This window comes from Lissotriton vulgaris, chromosome 12 (assembly GCF_964263255.1).
Source record: "Lissotriton vulgaris chromosome 12, aLisVul1.2, whole genome shotgun sequence".
Taxonomy (NCBI): Eukaryota; Metazoa; Chordata; class Amphibia; order Caudata; family Salamandridae; genus Lissotriton; species Lissotriton vulgaris.
In genome coordinates, this window is record NC_141700.1 from 700,367,895 (window position 1) to 700,387,545 (window position 19,651).

Consider the following 19,651-nt stretch of genomic DNA (forward strand, 5'->3'; position numbering starts at 1 on the left):
AAGTTGAAAGCTGTGAGCATTATCAAGTATGATCAATATGAAATGTGTACAACCTCTTTACAACAAAATCTGACTGATGCATTTTTTTCCTTTCTTTTTTTTTCCAGACCGTCTGCAGTTTGTACCAAATAATTACACTGTCCAAACAACCACTCTGGACCTAACAAGTAAGAGATTACATAAAACTATTACCTAGTGATCCTTGTTTAACAACCCTGGAGGCGCGGATGGCCATAAGCGGGTATGTACGGGAACCAGTGCCGCCTCCATCTTTGAAGACGGTGTGCTTAGAACGCAATGCAATGATTTGAGATATTCACTAGAGGCAAAGTTGTCAGCAATGATAGTGAGCTGAGGGAGTTGTGTTTAGGTGTGTCCGCCATGATAAAAAGCTCAGTGGGTAAATGTGCCTCAGCTGACATCAGGATTGGAGTTGTGACAGTTGCCTCATGAGAACGCACATGGGACTACACAAGGTGCCTTCAAGAAACAAAATCCTACATATTATAACAATGATAAGTATTAAACACTGAAGTCACATAATTCATAGTACTGATAACTCACATAAGTTAATGTTTTGTCATTAGCCCCGCCCCCAGCAAGCAAGCATCAGACATGTTATTTACATTGAATATATGCAATGTAAGGTGGATCTGTAGAGAGCTCATTGTCAACCATGAGGTCAACGGCGTAGCTAGACCTTTGCCTGCCTGTGGCGGTCCCTGTGTTTGCCGTCCCGTGGCGCTTGCATGTAAGAGCGGGGGGGGGGCAAAGGTGGGTGGTGCTGGCGATTCCTGCGTTTGCCATCCGGTGATGGCCGCAGGTAAGAGCGGGGGGTGGTCGCCACCCCCACAACTTGTGCCGCCCAAGGTGGAACCCCCCCCCCCCCCCATCCCCCCCATCTCCTTGCTACACCACTGCATGAGGGGATCCAGGCGAGTCAAATAAAAGGTATTTCCTACATTTTTCCAGAGATAATGGAAGGAGAGAGCTTCCAACAATAAACAAATTCCGAGTAGTGCATATAGGTCCTGCTTGTTTCCAAATTGTTCTTTCTGCTACCAGTGATGCCAATGTCAGGGGGTTTGTTTTTTTAACCATAACTCCACTTTAACCACGTTATTTCAAAGAACATTTCTAATTGGGTTATGAACAAAAGAAGACAAAACTTAACAACTTTTCTGTGAAATGGAATTTTGTGTTCTCTTTTTTGGATGATTTACTGCTTCTCCCTCCTTTAAACCATCCTGTGTGCAGCCAGGATTGGTAACCTGGGCTTTGCCTTTTGTGATGTCCTCTGTGGAATCTCTTCCCAGACACCCATACACTAAACCCTTGTGTGCATGCATAGCAGGACCTGTCCTTTGACCAGCCGCTGCATGAAACGTCCTGCAAGCTGAGCCTCTGTGCACAGTCTGTAGTAATGTGCTGTGGCGTTGGCTACACGCCACACTCCAACCACACTGCACACCCAATCTCTGCTGAACCCGAGTCCCAAAAAACATGGCAGGCATTGTGTAGATGGGTAGTGGGAGCATTTCCTGAGCATTTTCTGATGCCAGGGAGGAAGTGAAATGAGTCACAGTGGGGCAGATACTTCCCCTCCAAAAGTATTAAAAAATAAAAAACACACTCAATTTTTCTCACAAGATTTGTGCATCTGAATTCGAGTCAACGGATCTGCAAATTTATGGACAGATCCACGAATTTTATGAAAAATGTAACTTTGTTTTTGTTCTTTTTGCAAAGACTGAGAAAAAGTAAACCAACAAAAAGAAACACTGGACCTGTGGATTTCAAAAACCTTGAATGTTTGCTTAACTTATGCTTCTTGCAACAAAAATCTAACTCTTACCCCGAATGCACTGCTCAAGACATAACATTATTTATAACAATAAAAAGCAAGTCTTAACTACACTACATCATTATATAATAATGTCGATATTGAGGACATTTTTAATGTCGCAAGGGATTTTTAAAGGAGATTTTTAAGGTTTATATATATATATATATATATATATATATATATATATATATATATATATATATCCAACCACACGAGTCGCTGTAGACCCCTGCCGCTTGTCAAAGGCGGGCCTCGGATGGGATAGCGAATCCCAATATATCCAACAGAAACCTAATCCAGTCAAGAAAAAGAGATCCGGGCCACTTGGAATTGCAAAGCGTATTTTATTCAATGGCTTTCTCGACGCGTTTCGCAGTAAAACTGCTTTTTCACGAGACAGAAGCCAAACAGGAAGTGCTCAATATATACAGTCACATGGTATTCAATTCATACCCATGGAAAACAGACTATAGGTATATCTGCGGGCTGAGTCCGATATTTACAAAAACTTAAACTTACTGTGCAACAGAAAATACACGTTAAACCTGTGATAAACATGGATTGCATTATGGTAAAAGCGCAATGCATGGAATCAGTGCAAAAACACAAGTTATGTTTGCTCGGTTACGATCTTAACTCAAAACTTGATAAGTCATATCAACATTTGTAATAAGGCCCCAGTGGGCACCGTACTAGTTCTTGGTCAGAAATGACGTACCAAGGCTGTCTTGTAAATTTGTACAATAAACAATATAGCCAATGCATGAAATAAGTGCAAAAAACATAGGTGCAAAAAACATACGGACAACGGTTGCAGTCCTTAGTCGGAATAAATCACATCAGTCATGCAATACAGCCCCAGTGGGCACCATGACCGTTCTGAATTCAATCATTCATACTGTCCAAACGTACTGAAAGTGTCCGAGCATATGGTACTTTCACCATATTGTTTCATTCAAGCCCCAGTGGGCAAACGCACCAATTATTTTAACTTGGTCAAATCATACACTTGAAGCTTGTTTGTGGCTCCTAAAGATCGGACAGATTCCCAATTGTGATCACCAGCCAACTCTGTAATCCAGAAAATAAGAAATATATAATCAGTTACTGTACTGTACGTGATAAAGTGATTAAAACAGTATACGTTAAAAAACGGCAGGTATACACACAAACAAACCAGTATACTAACCCAAATGTACACTCAGTTCCTCATGCAAATTATGGCCATTCGGTTGAGTAGTCTTATATTTAATAATCAACCTTGATTCAAGTCTCCTCATCTCCTTAATGCGGTCCCCCCATCTTTCCCTCATGGGAACTGTCTCCAGTACACAGAAAGACAGCAAATTCGCATTGCCTTTATGGTGCGTTGCGAAATGCCTCACAATGGGATACTGCTTATCTCCATTGGTTATGGCTCGCATGTGTTCGAGCACTCTTTTCTTGGCTTGATGTTTCGAACTGCCGATATAGTGTAGCTGGCAAGGGCATTTCAATGCGTATATAACATGGTCAGTTAGACATGTTACATGCTTGGTAATTTTGAATTTGCTGGAATCTTTGGACAATTGTATTTCTTTAATGTTTTTGCTGTTACGACAGGCTTTACACCTGCCACAAATGTAAAAACCTTGTACCGGGTTCTTCTGTTTCACCGTTTTGGGTAAAAGAGTGGAACAGAGAAGGTCTTTAAGGGATTTCGGTCTTCTGAAGGTGAGTTGGGGATGTTCAGAGATTGCCGGAGCTAAGTCCTTGTCTAGTTTCAGTATATTCCAGTATTTACCCAAAGCTTTCCTTACTTCCCTGGAGTTACAGTGATAATCTGTAATGAATCTACTGATCACACCTTGGTTAGTTTGACTTTCTTTCTCTTTAGGGGTGAGAAGACTTATTCTGTCTCTTTCTTTTACCTTAGCCAGGGCCCTGGCTATGCATTTGCGACCATATCCTCGCTCTTTAAACCTTTCACTCATAAGGGTTGTTTCCCTGTTGTAGTCTGCTTCATTAGAGCAATTTCGTTTAGCTCTAAGAAATTCTCCTACAGGGATGGAATTAATGAGGTTGGACGGGTGGCAGCTCGAGGCGTGTAGTAGGCTGTTGCCAGCTGTACTCTTACGGAACAGGGTCGTGGTGAGAGTGTTATTCTTATTCTCAACCTTGACATCTAAGAATTCAATGACTGTGGGGTCCGTATGGCATGTAAAACTAAGGTTGAAGTCATTGATATTCAGGTCTTCAACAAAATCCAACGCCTCTTGTTGGCTTCGCTCCAGACAATAAAAATATCGTCTATATAGCGTAGCCAACAAATGATTTTGGTAGGAAATAATGGGGACTGATAGACCACTCTCTCCTCCCACAGTCCCAGGTACAGACAGGCAAAACTAGGCGCAAAACAAGTCCCCATCGCGGTCCCCAGTAGCTGATGGTAGACCGTGTCGTTAAAGAGGAAGAAATTCTTAGTCAGGCATGTATATGCCATATCGAGGAGCATCTCAGTATGGAGAAGGTAGGAAATAGACCGTGTTCTAAGGAAGTGTCTACATGCCTCGATACCTTGCTGGTGGGTTTTGCGCCTAGTTTTGCCTGTCTGTACCTGGGACTGTGGGAGGAGAGAGTGGTCTATCAGTCCCCATTATTTCCTACCAAAATCGTTTGTTGGCTACGCTATATAGACGATATTTTTATTGTCTGGAGCGGGAGCCAACAAGAGGCGTTGGATTTTGTTGAAGACCTGAATATCAATGACTTCAACCTTAGTTTTACATGCCATACGGACCCCACAGTCATTAAATTCTTAGATGTCAAGGTTGAGAATAAGAATAACACTCTCACCACGACCCTGTTCCGTAAGAGTACAGCTGGCAACAGCCTACTACACGCCTCAAGCTGCCACCCGTCCAACCTCATTAATTCCATCCCTGTAGGAGAATTTCTTAGAGCTAAACGAAATTGCTCTAATGAAGCAGACTACAACAGGGAAACAACCCTTATGAGTGAAAGGTTTAAAGAGCGAGGATATGGTCGCAAATGCATAGCCAGGGCCCTGGCTAAGGTAAAAGAAAGAGACAGAATAAGTCTTCTCACCCCTAAAGAGAAAGAAAGTCAAACTAACCAAGGTGTGATCAGTAGATTCATTACAGATTATCACTGTAACTCCAGGGAAGTAAGGAAAGCTTTGGGTAAATACTGGAATATACTGAAACTAGACAAGGACTTAGCTCCGGCAATCTCTGAACATCCCCAACTCACCTTCAGAAGACCAAAATCCCTTAAAGACCTTCTCTGTTCCACTCTTTTACCCAAAACGGTGAAACTGAAGAACCCGGTACAAGGTTTTTACATTTGTGGCAGGTGTAAAGCCTGTCGCAACAGCAAAAACATTAAAGAAATACAATTGTCCAAAGATTCCAGCAAATTCAAAATTACCAAGCATGTAACATGTCTAACTGACCATGTTATATACGCATTGAAATGCCCTTGCCAGCTACACTATATCGGCAGTTCGAAACATCAAGCCAAGAAAAGAGTGCTCGAACACATGCGAGCCATAACCAATGGAGATAAGCAGTATCCCATTGCGAGGCATTTCGCAACGCACCATAAAGGCAATGCGAATTTGCTGTCTTTCTGTGTACTGGAGACAGTTCCCATGAGGGAAAGAGGGGGGGACCGCATTAAGGAGATGAGGAGACTTGAATCAAGGTTGATTATTAAATATAAGACTACTCAACCGAATGGCCATAATTTGCATGAGGAACTGAGTGTACATTTGGGTTAGTATACTGGTTTGTTTGTGTGTATACCTGCAGTTTTTTAACGTATGCTGTTTTAATCACTTTATCACGTACAGTACAGTAACTGATTATATATTTCTTATTTTCTGGATTACAGAGTTGGCTGGTGATCACAATTGGGAATCTGTCCGATCTTTAGGAGCCACAAACAAGCTTCAAGTGTATGATTTGACCAAGTTAAAATAATTGGTGCGTTTGCCCACTGGGGCTTGAATGAAACAATATGGTGAAAGTACCATATGCTCGGACACTTTCAGTACGTTTGGACAGTATGAATGATTGAATTCAGAACGGTCATGGTGCCCACTTGGGCTGTATTGCATGACTGATGTGATTTATTCCGACTAAGGACTGCAACCATTGTCCGTATGTTTTTTGCACCTATGTTTTTTGCACTTATTTCATGCATTGGCTATATTGTTTATTGTACAAATTTACAAGACAGCCTTGGTACGTCATTTCTGACCAAGGACTAGTACGGTGCCCACTGGGGCCTTATTACAAATGTTGATATGACTTATCAAGTTTTGAGTTAAGATCGTAACCGAGCAAACATAACTTGTGTTTTTGCACTGATTCCATGCATTGCGCTTTTACCTTAATGCAATCCATGTTTATCACAGGTTTAACGTGTATTTTCTGTTGCACAGTAAGTTTAAGTTTTTGTAAATATCGGACTCAGCCCGCAGATATACCTATAGTCTGTTTTCCATGGGTATGAATTGAATACCATGTGACTGTATATATTGAGCACTTCCTGTTTGGTTTCTGTCTCGTGAAAAAGCAGTTTTACTGCGAAACGCGTCGAGAAAGCCATTGAATAAAATACGCTTTGCAATTCCAAGTGGCCCGGATCTCTTCTTCTTGACTGGATTAGGTTTCTGTTGGATATATATATATATATATATATATAGATATATATATATATATATGTATATATATATATATATATATATATATATATATATATATATATATATATCCCAGTCATCCATCCAACTCCAACTCCAAGGAGAAAATGGCACGTACTCATGGTCGGTGAGTATAGTGCTAATTTATTTAGTTCAGGTCTCCCACAGCCCCGCAAAGATAGAGAGACGCGCTTCGCCTGCGCAGCAGACTATATCAATATATATATATATATTACCTACTGGCGGTCGCCAGTAGGTAGTTATAGTTAGGATTTTTTTCAATGTTAAATCTCAAAATTCTATTTGGAATAACTTTGGCACCGGTTGACGAATCTGCCTGAAAATTTCCTGAAAATGGCCTCGTCGAGCTCCGGTCCTTCCCTGAAAGTTTGGGGGGGATACGTCAAGCGGGGGCCGAGATAAAAGGGGGGTCCCAAAACGCATTTTCTCCATGTTAATTTCCATAGGGCGGTCAATTTCACTTTTAGCCCGAACGGCTGAATGGATTTTATATATATATAGTTTGGCTTGGCGGCAGGAAGCAGAAGCAGTTCCCTAACCCGGAACCACAACTCTACACGGCTCCGGCGAGGAGCAAACCGTGTACAGCCCCTGGCGTCCATGAGAAGTGTCTACATGAGAACGGGAGTCGGAAAACGTGGATAACGGTGAAAAACCGATCGCATCTGACGACAGCCCAATTCAAGGTAGGACGAACGGGAACGGCCAGTGGGGAGGAGTGCAGACTTTGTTTAGCGCGTAAGCTAACTTGGGAAACCGAGGAGAAATCGCTATTTGAAGTCGAAGTGTTCTTTAAACCACAACAGCAACCCTAAACACAGCGACTTGTCTAGTCGTAAGCAGTCATGTCTGCAGATACGCTACGCAGCAGGGAGGAGGCAGCGGACAGTATGTTTGATAAGGCTCCGGCTGGAAGCACAAACATACAGGGACCATCAACGTCCAGCAGCGCCACCACCGCAACTAATCCCACACTTAAAGACACGTTCAGAAAACTAGAGAAACTAATGAAGAAAGAACAGTCTAAGTGGTGGGAAAACAAATCCTTATCTCGTTACTTGGAAGTCGGCAGGGTGCCCAGGGGTCTCAGAATTACATTGGCTCCTAGTTATGAGGCACCGGACCCGACAATGCTTACCAGATGGGCTGAAACAAATTTAGAGTGTTCCGCCAAATTAATGAACCTATTGGTGGAATATGCGGAAAGTGACAGATTAAAGATTCAAGCGGAAATCGATCAAATTGAAAATGAGTTAACCAACTTAGAACCTAATGAGCTAATGAACAAACTACGCACGGAAATGTTGCAGAGGGTGAAAAAGGATGAAGAGGTAATCAAAAAAAGAAAAGCCTATAAATTTGAGCGCGACCGCCTAGATTACCTAAATGGGCAAATATTTACATACGCTAAAAAGTATGAAAATGTAAAGGCACGCGCAAGGAAAGCCAGACAAACTAACTCTGCAAACAAAGCGGTATCAGTCTCCTCTACTGATAGAAGCATCACATCAGGAAGTGAGACGGAAAACGAAGCTGCGGGATCCTCCACGGTAGGATCAGAAAAGCTTACATTAGCCCAGGAAGTCAGCTGCTTAAGCCAGGACCGCCGCGATACCCTTCGACCAAGGATAGAAGGGAGAACAGTGACAAGCGGCTCCGAATCAACCAGAAAAGACGGGCCAGAAGAAAATGCCGGCACCGCAAACAACAAAAAGCAAATAGTGAAAAGTCGCTGGAACAGGTCAAAGAAAAAAGTAGTGGGGAATTAAAACAAGATATTTCCATCATCAACCTGTCAAAAATTCCACTAACGGCAAAAGATGAAATGATTTTAAGTCTGGGACTAACCTATTGTCCCCCATCTAATTTCAACTATGCCGATGTAAGAATGGACTCATATCGATTTATCCGCAAACTGAAGTTGAGCAAACACTTTCTATTACAACCTAAAAAGAAAAAACAAACAGAATCCCAAATGAGTCCGTCTTTACTAGAAGCGGCTGATCGTTCAACGTTTGATCAAATTTGGGACCTGCAACAAGAAGGAGACACTGTTGATGATTTACCCTTGATAACATCAAGAGAGGATAGAGCAACAAGTTGTACCCCCTTCAAACCAAAATCTGTCTTTCAGCCCATTCTAATGAACGACAATATTGATGTGTATCATGATCTGATAACTAAGGAACTTAAACAGTTATACATAAAAACCAACCAAAAAGAGAAAATGGCGAACAAAAAGAACCAATGTTACTACAGTCTAATTAAGAAATTAGAAACAGACAAAAATGTAATTGTCCGCCAGGCCGATAAAGGCGGAAATATTGTACTGTGGCCTAGAGACTTGTATGTAGCGGAAGCCGAGAAACAACTACTGGATACCGTATGCTACAGAAAAAGCAATATGGCAATATTGAAATTATCTTGGCAGGAACAGAGCGCCAAATTGGTAGCATGGAGAAGTGCAAAACTGTTGACAGACGATGAATATAAGTTCCTTAGGAAAGACCATCCAGTAATCCCATCATTTTATTTAATTCCAAAGATCCACAAGGATGCCACCACACCACCGGGTCGCCCAATAATATCGGCGATAAATAGCTCAACGGAGAATATTTCCCGGTACATAGACTTCTTTCTCCAGGACTGGGTGAAAGGCCTAAATTCCTATGTACAGGACACGTCCGATTTCATCAGAAAGGTGAACAATACAGTGTGGAATGAGGAATGTTTGCTCATAACACTTGATGTTACATCACTGTACACATCAATTAGACATGCAGATGGAGTGCGGGCGGTGGAATTCTATCTGAACAAACGGCCTATGAATTTCACTGCGCATAACAAAATGCTGTTATCCATGATAAGAATCTGCCTCGAACAAAACTTCTTTTTATTTAACAATCAACTATATCAGCAGGTGCGAGGGGTCGCCATGGGGTCGTGCTTTTCTCCGAGTCTGGCATGTCTCCACATGGGACTCTGGGAGGAGTGCGTGCTGGGTGGCCCTTTGCTAGACACCATGCGACAACATGTACCTCTGTACTTACGGTACATAGATGATTTGTTCCTAATTTGGCGGGGTTCGAAAACAGCAGCAGAAATGTTTATTTCAGATCTAAATAAGAATGACCTAAATCTGGAATTCACTTCATGCATTAATGACAGAGCAGTTGTTTTCCTTGACACTGAAGTATATGTGGTTGGTGACAGATTAGCTACTAGAATGCACAGAAAGCCAACAGCAGGTAACACAATACTGCATGCGTCTAGTCAGCATCCACGACACCTGATAGACAGCATCCCCTTCGGGGAAATGCTGCGAATCAGGCGGATTTGTAGCTCGGAGACAGAATGCCACGAATTGCAACTTGAAAGCAAAAAACGCTTCATGGCTCGTGGGTATTCTGGCAAAATAATTCAGCGAGCCATAAATAGATCACTTGAAATTTCCAGAGATGAGGCTCTGTGTAAGAAAATTGGATCTAAGAAAGGGATCATGGATAACACCAATCTAATTGCACCTAGAGTAATTGTCACCTTTTGTAAACAACATAAGGAGATCAGACGTATTTTTTACAAAAATTGGAATCTAATCACGGGGGATCCCGTCATTGGCAGGCACATAGTCAAAAAACCTGACATCACCTTCAGAAAGTCAGTTTCTATGTCAGATAGACTTGTCAAGAACTTCCTGGAAAAACCAATTTCAGACACTTGGGGAGCTTTGGGAGGCGGTTTTAAAAAATGTGCTTCATGCAAGGCATGTAAAAATGGGTGTAGCAAAACCCAGTACATATCACCGTTCTCCAGTAAACCGTTCCAAATAAAAAAACGGATGTCCTGTAAGACTGATTTTGCCGTATATGTGTTGCAGTGCCCGTGTGAGCTCCGTTACATAGGCAGCACACGCTTGCCGGTGCACAGACGGGTATTGCAACACATCAGGGCAATAGTGGGGAAAGATCAGACCTACCCGGTGGCACGCCATTTTGAGAAGGTTCACAACAGTGATCCGAAGGGCCTTCTTTACTATGCCATAGATTGCGTGCCGCCACTAAAAAGAGGAGGAGACAGAGATGCCAAATTACGTCTTTTGGAGACAAGGTACATTATCGAACTGGACAGTAAGGCCCCTAGGGGCCTGAATGCAGGGGAAGATCTGTACACTTGTCTATAATTAATAAATAACGTAGCCAATAGCCCTCTGTAAATTGGAACAATATCCCAGGATAAAACACAAAACTATAAGGTGTTCTTAAATTAAAAAATTTAACTGAATGAGTCATAACTTGTGGAATTAGCGGTAAAGTTACATCTCAAAGGTGGTGTGTGTGGTCCACCGCATATAAGAAAGAAAGAACATCCAATACAAGATTCAAATGTATTCTTTCACCTCCCACTCCATGATTGTGACAATAAAGCAAATGTCACATTTTTTCAATACTTAGAAAAATATAAAATACAGAAAAAAACGAGAAAGGAAATGAAATAATCACTTTAATATTATTTTGTTCACAGTTGTATATTATTTTGCACTGGGGTCTTCTTTTTCGTGGAGTCTTTAAGAGGTCACAGCAAGGAGGCACAAAATAACCAATAATGTTGTTGAAACCGTTATACAGATGTGGTTTTGTGGAGTTGCTTTTCTAAGTTAATAAGGGTTCATTCCCTTGAACGCACATGCAAAAAGTATATTTAGGCTCTTAGAAAATACATGATGAATATGATATCATAGGCAGAAATGTACACAGCACGTTGCACTTTACCTGCCAGTATTTGCACACTTTGATATTTCTACAAATAAGAATTACATATAGGATTTGCACTGTGGACACTATGTCTTTTATTGTAAATAATATGTATATATCATGAATTTTAATTATTTATGAAATTGTATATATATTTTTATCTGTAATAGATGTAATTCCTTAAGTGTGTAAATATATGAGATATATTTTTCTATGATAAATCCAATAGTAACTTGGAGACCACTAAGAGCGTAATTTACACGAATTAACTGTGGCACTGTGCCTTTTATAACAACTTCAAGTCTAACACCCCTACATATATATGTAGAGGAAGCGATACCACAATGAGTTAATTTGGGCGATGTTTTTTATGTATAGAACTCCGCCTGTTATTGGTTTGCAAATGCCTTAAATACCCTCTTTCTAGCTCTACTAGCGTATCATGTGATCAAGCCTCTGGCTAGAGGCGAAACGCGTCATGCAGGACTGCTTGGGTTTTATTTCTCTGAAATAAAGAACACTTAACTTTTGCACGAAGCTTTGGGTCCGACTTGTTCGTTTTCCTGTGGAATGGAGGAATGATGCTGTGCGCATTAAACGATATCGGATTTCATATATATATATATATATATATGTTTTTTAAATTCAATTTTTTAACCATATTGTCCCTGTACCCTGTATCCCCACTTAGTGAATCACCTCAAAACTTTTCAGACAGCAACTGAAGTGATTGCAAAACTAGTTTTGAAAAGTTTGTAAAGATTCGTCAAGCAGCGCCAAAGTTATTAGCACAACAAAAAATGGTTTGTCAATGGGAAATAGGTCCTAAATATAACTATATCTATCTATTTATCTATCTATCTATCTATCTATCTATCTATCTATCTATCTATCTATCTATCTATCTATCTATCTATCTATCTATCTATCTATCTATCTATCTATCTATCTATCTATCTATCTATCTATCTATCTATCTATCTATCTATCTATCTATCTATCTATCTATCTATCTATCTATCTAAATATACATTCTAACAAACAGCAGTGACATCAAAGCCCCAAAGTTGGATGTGTAGTCTTTCAGGCTCCTCTTCATCTCAGTTTAAAGTCGGTCTTCGTGTACCTTTGCCCATCAGTGATGTCAGTGGCAGGGTTTGGCTGTGCTCTGGGATTGGACCAAAGGGGCTGAGCTTTGGCCCCCTGTTATTGGGGAATGTTGGTTGCATGCAAGCTGAAGGTGTGAATTTGGGGCAGTTAAGGGAGCCTGGGAAACTGGTACTTTGGTGATGACCGTAGATGTAGCTTTGGGACAGTCATGGCTCCTGAAGTTGTGGCTTGGTAAAGGTAAAGACATTCAAGCTGTGAATCACTGTTGTCCATTGGATCAAAGAGCTGCTACAGAGGTGGTTATGCCATGACTGAAGTTTTGATTCTTTCCATTTTAGCCTTCTGCGATGCTCAAGTTCCGCGGGGATTTGGAAAGTATTACTATTTAGTTAATAGCTCAAGTGGTCTGATCTGCGCATCCAACTGCAGTGGACTCAACCCGCACTACTACAAATGCTACAACGGAGAGTGTTTCATCAGAAAGCCAGGACCTGAATGCTTGTAAGTCGTACCATAATGTCTTCATAAGAGTGGAGTAAGCACAGTAAAATGTACTCAAGGCACAGAAGACCTCCACTGGTCATGGATGAGCTCTCTTGTGTGTACTAGAGTCATGGAGAAATGAGCGATTGCACATGCAAGTGGGGTTTTCTGGATATATGAGAGCACATCCGGTGCACGCCTTAAAGTGAGACACTTTCCTTCTTGGAACTGTAGAGGATAGCAGGCAACTTCCTCCTTAGTTCTCAAGAGTTGACAGAAGCCCTTATAGCTTTGCATTTGCTTCTGAAGGATTGCATGGAGGAGTGTTCAGTTCAGTTCAGGATTCTCTATTCGAATTCCATGAATTCATAAAAGTACATACAAACCAACAAAATATACACAATACATAATACGAACATACAGATTTAAATCAGGCGAGACAACCCTCCCAATTATAAAATAGAGAGTAGTCAAGGATTGTCCATCATTTTTCGAGCACGTACCGAAATCTTCAGGAAAGTGCTAGTGCGACAGATTATTTCCTCATTTCCCAATGAAAGCAATAATGGAATTATTCAGGAAAGTGCTAGTGCGACAGATTATTTCCTCATTTCCCAATGAAAGCAATAATTGATAAGATTCCCCCATAGTAATTGGTCTGTATTTTTTAAAAAGAGGAATTAAAAACCATTTTATATATTTTAAACAGAATTTACAAATAAAAAGAAAGTGCAAGTCCTTTTGTGCGCTTACTCCATCACAAGGGCATTTTAGGTTATCACCCATTGATGAAAAACTTAAAGGAGAGTTCAACAAAAACCTTACAGACCCAGACCTCAATCTAAACAGTAAACTTCGTTCCCAGTTTGTTATGGGTAGCATAAGGTATAACGACAAAGTACAACTTGTTGTTTCTCTGCCCATGTAAATAAGGACCGTAGATTTCTTGGATTCTTCCCTGATCCTGTCTGTATCGTGAAGTGAATAAAGTGCTTTCTTCAAATCATTCTTATATATGGATCTAGATGTACCCGGATCCAAAAAGATGTCCCCTTTGTTGATACTGCACAAACTTTTATACACCCCTGATAACCAGGGGATCTCCAGCCCTCTTTCACAGCTAAGACAGTCTTTCATAATGTCTTGGGTCAGGGTGGCTGTGTCGTTCCTCCAGACTGAATGACAGAATAGCGCGGGACAAGCCCTAATAAAATCACTAATAAAAGACAAGCGTAATTCTCTATGGGAAATATATTGGGAGGTAGTGATCGGCGTGCCCAGCAGCTTTCTGCAGAACCGGCTTTCCTCCTGCTGGATACACCTGGTCTCCGACAAACCCCATATTTCTGCCCCGTAAGTAACAACGGGGACACACTGTAATTTAAAAATCCTTAAAATAGCCTCAGTGGCACCTATTTTCCTTGGTCGGGGAAGGCTCAAAATGGTGTTAATGACCTTTGAAAATTTGCCCGTGGACTGGGCAACATGCCCAGTCCACGAGCCATTCGCAGCAAAGATCATCCCCAAGTATGGGAAATTCTGGGTAGAAGTAAGTCTGTTACTCCCTACATGGATAGAATTAAATTGTCGTTTCCCAGGGCCACAAGACATGATAAATGATTTTTTATAATTAACACATAAATCTAACCTGTCCATGTAGTCCACAAAACTTTGGGTCAAGGAGCGCAAGGCATTTGGAGTGCGGGCCATTAGGACCGCATCGTCTGCGTAGAGGAGTACAGGCAGCGGTTTGCCATTAATTAAGGGGACGTCTAAAGTTGCATTCTTGAAGTGGGCCCTTTAATCCATTAATATAAATAATAAAAAGGAGGGGTGCTAAAACGCACCCCTGTCTAACTCCCCTTCCTATCTTGATGGCACCTGACAATTCCCCACCTTGCCCTATCCGTACCTGTGCCTTGAGGTCAGTATGCAGGAATGCTAAAAAATGGACTAAGGATTCGTCCAAACCATAATTTCATAAAATAGACCAGAGTTTGGACCTATTTACCAAATCAAATGCGGATGATAGATCCATAAATGCTAAATAAAAGGGGGAGGAGCGGGTAATATTATATTTATTAATAACCAGATTTAAATTCAGACACTGTTCTACTGGGCCAACCCTGTTTCTAAAGCCCAGTTGATACCACTTTCTTCTGACCATGTCAAAATCCTATTATTAATAATACGACCCAAGATCTTAAGGGTCTTGTCCAACAGGGAGATCGGTCTATAATTGGTTAGTTCCGACCGGTTGCCCTTTTTATATATTAGGACAATTACACTTGTTGCCCATGAATCAGGCATAGGGGCTTCTGGGAGACTATTAAAAACATTCGATAAAACTGGGGCCCAGAGATCCGGTTTCCATTTTATAATGTCTATGGGCAACCCATCAGGTCCAGGGGCCTTGTTGCCAAAGCTCTGTGCGATAGCCTCCTCTACTTCTATCAATGTCACTTGTAAGTTTCCAGAGTAGCCCTGCACATACTGATCTGGGGTATGTGGTGGTGGGGCATAAATTTTATAAAAGTGATCCTCCCATGATTTGATAGTAATATTGCAGCTGATAGGTGTTAAATGCTAACCCATATTTTGTTGCTCTCTAACTGCAGACCAAAAAGGTTTTCCAGTCGAACTTCCAGCTATTGCCACAAGAGCTCCCCAGCGTTCACTCAAAGGGTCTCCTTCTGCTCAGATATAGCAGTTTTATAAGCTTTCCTGGCTACTCTAATATCAGCAATAACACTTGGTTTTGCAGTCAATGCCATGCGCAAGCTTCTATTTGCCTTTGAGCAGTTATGGTCAAACCATCTTGGGTCTTTTCGCCCTTGACAGACTGGTACTGATAATAGAGATCTAATCTTCGAACAGAGTATAACAAAATCTGCAATTATGCTAGTGGAGGATGCTCTATTCGACAGACATGAGGTGATCAAAAGAGAGTGTTTTTCTAATAAAGTCTTAGTTATTGCCCCACTATCTACCCCCCTCCATTTTAATCTTAGTTTATCTGTAGTCGAGGCTAGATCCCTCGCCCCTAAAGCGCTACTATACACAGGGCGTTGTGCTAGTCTTAGTACCACTATGAGCGGGTTATGATCCCCAAAATAAGTTTCAAGGACCTCTTTGGTCAGTAGGCAGTCTGCAAGTCTCGGAGTTATAAAAATAAAATCAATAGTAGAGGCACTATCCCTTCCTCTGAACGTTAGTACTAGCTGGTTAACGGGGGTTTGACATAAGTCCATTACATTGTGCAAGATATGTTCCTTAAGTAAAGAATCTAGTTGCACTCCCCTTCGTTCTGCTTGGTCAGTGTGCCGTAATCCTGTGCCTTCTAGGTCCAAAGATATTTGCGCGTTAAAATCCCCACCCAAAACAATCCCCATACCATCATCCCCGACTTTCTCTAATTTGGAAATGAATTTAAAAAGCCTGATATAATTCTTATTTGGTATAGAGTGAAAGTCATTGTTATAAAAATGTATTAAATAAAAAGGTACTTGACTTTTAAACTCTATTGCTTGAAAGTTAAGGCTGTTTGTATGAACTATTTTAATACTTCCACCTAGCATTACACTAATGCCAATGAATAGGCCTCCAGCAGCTCTTCCAAAATTGGGCTTGGGTGCCACTAAGTTAAAACAATGGAAACCTTCAAGATATAGATCACGTGTTGCCCATGTTTCCTGTAACATGACTATATCCTGAGAGGATATTATACGCAGCCAGTCGGTATTGCCTAGTCTAGATTCTAAGCCAGCAACATTCCAGCTCAGGATTCTCAGGTCTGGGTTGTTTTTACTTCTAACCTTATTATAGGGTATTTGTGCTCTGATGGATCTATCTATTTCTACAAAAGGATTGGATTCCTGTAACCCTTGGCCATTAGGGATGCACATTCTAGATTCTATTGCACGGGTTATTCCCTGTTCCTGTGCTTGCCCACTTACAGGTTTATCTTTATTTGTTATATCATCAGCTGAGTTTATGGATATCTCACGCTCCCTCATAGTCTCATCAGTTCTATTTAAAGGTCAATCAACACCCTCCATTCCACAAAGTGAAGAGAAGCGGTTAAAAGTGGCGATGTTAAACATAGGGGTCGCCATGCTCCGAATATTTAGGTGTTCTGGTCGCATGGAATTTCCTACTAGGGCTTTTCGATAAAAATAGCTGAGATCTCGGGTGATTATGCCTCACTCATAGCCCTCGAGGTACCAATTTCTAATATGGTTAGTCGCCCTGTAATCTTTAATATTTATAATGACAATATCCCCAGGTGCATCCTTTGGTCTTCGGCCCACTCAGCCTAGCCTTTTAACATGTAAAATTCTGCTGTCTATGTTTAGGGGTAATGGCCTATTCACTCTTAACCAATGCATAGCCTTGTTCTTTAGAGTTTGGTGGCTCTCAAATTTGCCTTTTAACAGTTCTGGTGCCCCAGTAAGTACAATGACATAAGGTTCTGACTCTGGTGGGAGATCTATGTGCTGAACAGGACCTTTGAGCTTTGTGTCCATGTGGGGGCTCCTCTCAGTATTACAATATTCCTTATCTAAATTTGTTACTTGCCTACTTCCACTTGCGTCTCTGTGCTTATTGGATTCAGGAATTGTGTTTGAGATCTGCGTGACTGTAATGTCGTCTTGATTGAGGGGTAGCAACTTTACACTGTTTGCCTGATTAGCTGGTTTTGGATCTATCATTGGGACGGAAGAAATCGGGGGGTGCCTGTTTGCTGACAATTCTTTAAGTAAAGTTGTATTAGCAGACCCAGTATCTTGAATAGACCCGAGTTGCTCCACCATTGTCTTTACCCTCTCAACAAGAGGCAATAATAAAGATTTAATCAGTTGTTCTATGTCTCTCATTAGATCTTGGTGAGAGGGCATGGTCGGGCATTCATGGACAGTTTTATTTTCAGCCGGGCCTTCAGGAATAATGGAGGAGTGACATCTTATAGTGGGAGAGGTGTGGCAGAGCAACAGTCTCCGGGGCATAGGGCTCACGGTTCGATCCCCGGCACCGGCAGCAGCTCGGCTAGGCATCATTTGACCCCAGGCCAGAGCCCACTCATCTCCCTGATGGCCCCCAGCATCTGGATAGCCTCAGGGGTGATAAGTTGGTGCTTTACAAATGTGGAATTATCATTATTATTATTATAGGCCAGGACTGGGTGCCTTCCCTTCCACGCAGGAGCAGGTTGTGGCACTTAGTAAGTCTCAGGGTGTCAGACCAGGTTCCCTTTCTTCCTCAGAATGTGAGACGCAGTATATCGAACCGTCCCTTGATAGGTTTCTACCATTTCACAGAGCAGCAAGTTAGTAAGGAAAGTAACTCTTAAAGTACCAGAAGCATTGTCTCTACTTACACAGAGGAGCATGTTTTGGCACATTGTGGGTATCCATCCTTCCCCAGGCGGACATGGTGTGTTACTGAGTAACTCAATCAAGTGTTTGTGGGTTGGAGAGGGTGGCGGTGAGGAATTTTGCAGTCCCATTTTGGTGGGAGTAACGCAGAATAACTCTCCCAGTTCAGTACCGGTTGAGATAAAGGTTTTGAGTCCCAGGTTGGCTACCTTCTCCTCGTCTGCAGGTGGTACAGAACACCTTTAAATCAATGCCTGAGAGTGTAGCATAGATACCCTTCGCAGATCCAAGTGTTTTCCCTTCCTGTCAGGAGTGTGGTACAAAGTACCTAGTTCAGTCCAAGGTTAGGTTTCTTCTCCTTCCAAGTGCCTAAAACACAAAACCTCAAAACATATGAATGCAACAGTCCAGTTAGAACGTTGATCTTAACTCATACCTGTTCCCTTCTAGGGGAGTAGCACAGAGTAACTCTTTCTTTCCCAGGGCAGAGGGAATGGTGCATGGTAACTCTTAAAGTCCCAGGTTGAGGCGCCTCTGTCCCTTTCGAGGTGCTACAAATTAACTCATGCAGACCCATCTTTGGGTTGCATCATTCCCCCTGGCTGCAGAATATGAGAGTAATTCACAGGAACACTGCTTGTTCTCTGCTTCTCATACCCATGTCTCCATGTTTTCTCCACAGCTGCCAGTACTCCGACTACTACTGGTTCAGTGGCGAAAGATGCCAGCAAGCGGTTAGCAAGATTGGCGTCTACGTTGGAGTGTCGCTGGCATTAGCTCTGCTGCTGATTCTCATCGCTATCCTGGTGTTTCTTGCCTACAGATACAGGAACAGGTTTGCTACACATAGGTAAGAGATTTACTGCTTCAACTTTGTGAGGTTTTTTTAATCTCTATTAGAGTATAACCTTTTGGTGAAGCCGCATACTTTGTCAACTTTGCAGATTTTGGTACACACCTAGAAAACTATTTACCAGCAGGCTTCAAAGACCCTTTTAAAACAAATACCTATTTAATTGCTTATGTTGCCCTTTCCAGATGTGTGGTGTTTGTAAAGAAGAAACATAGGCTCTCAACAGTGACAACAGACTTGTGCATGCTTGCCACGGTATGCACTCCTCATGGGTGACATATAAAGTCTGGTTGTAGTCCCATTAGCATAAAGCATAATAATTGTGCATAATGTAGTGCACACTGTGTGGGCCTGGTGCATCTTTTACTTTAACAATTGCAGTGGTGCAGGGTGCATTTGACGGCCTCTGCTGCGCACTTCCGGTGTGCGCGGCCTGTCCAAGGCGTGGCCTTCCCAAAGTTGTGAATCTACTGACTGGGGTGGATATTCTGTATTAACACCACA

General features: G+C 41.8%; 1 protein-coding gene across 1 annotated transcript in view; it reads left to right on the forward strand.

Moving 5' to 3' along the window:
* The window catches only part of LOC147678032 (uncharacterized), a 156,868-nt gene that overhangs the window by 117,778 nt on the left and 19,439 nt on the right, over positions 1-19,651 (forward strand). Inside the window, exons 9-11 of the mRNA XM_086945930.1 lie at positions 108-167; positions 12,775-12,937; positions 18,977-19,144. Of these exons, the coding sequence (XP_086802056.1) occupies positions 108-167; positions 12,775-12,937; positions 18,977-19,144 (391 nt within the window). The remainder of the gene's footprint in view (positions 1-107; positions 168-12,774; positions 12,938-18,976; positions 19,145-19,651) is intronic.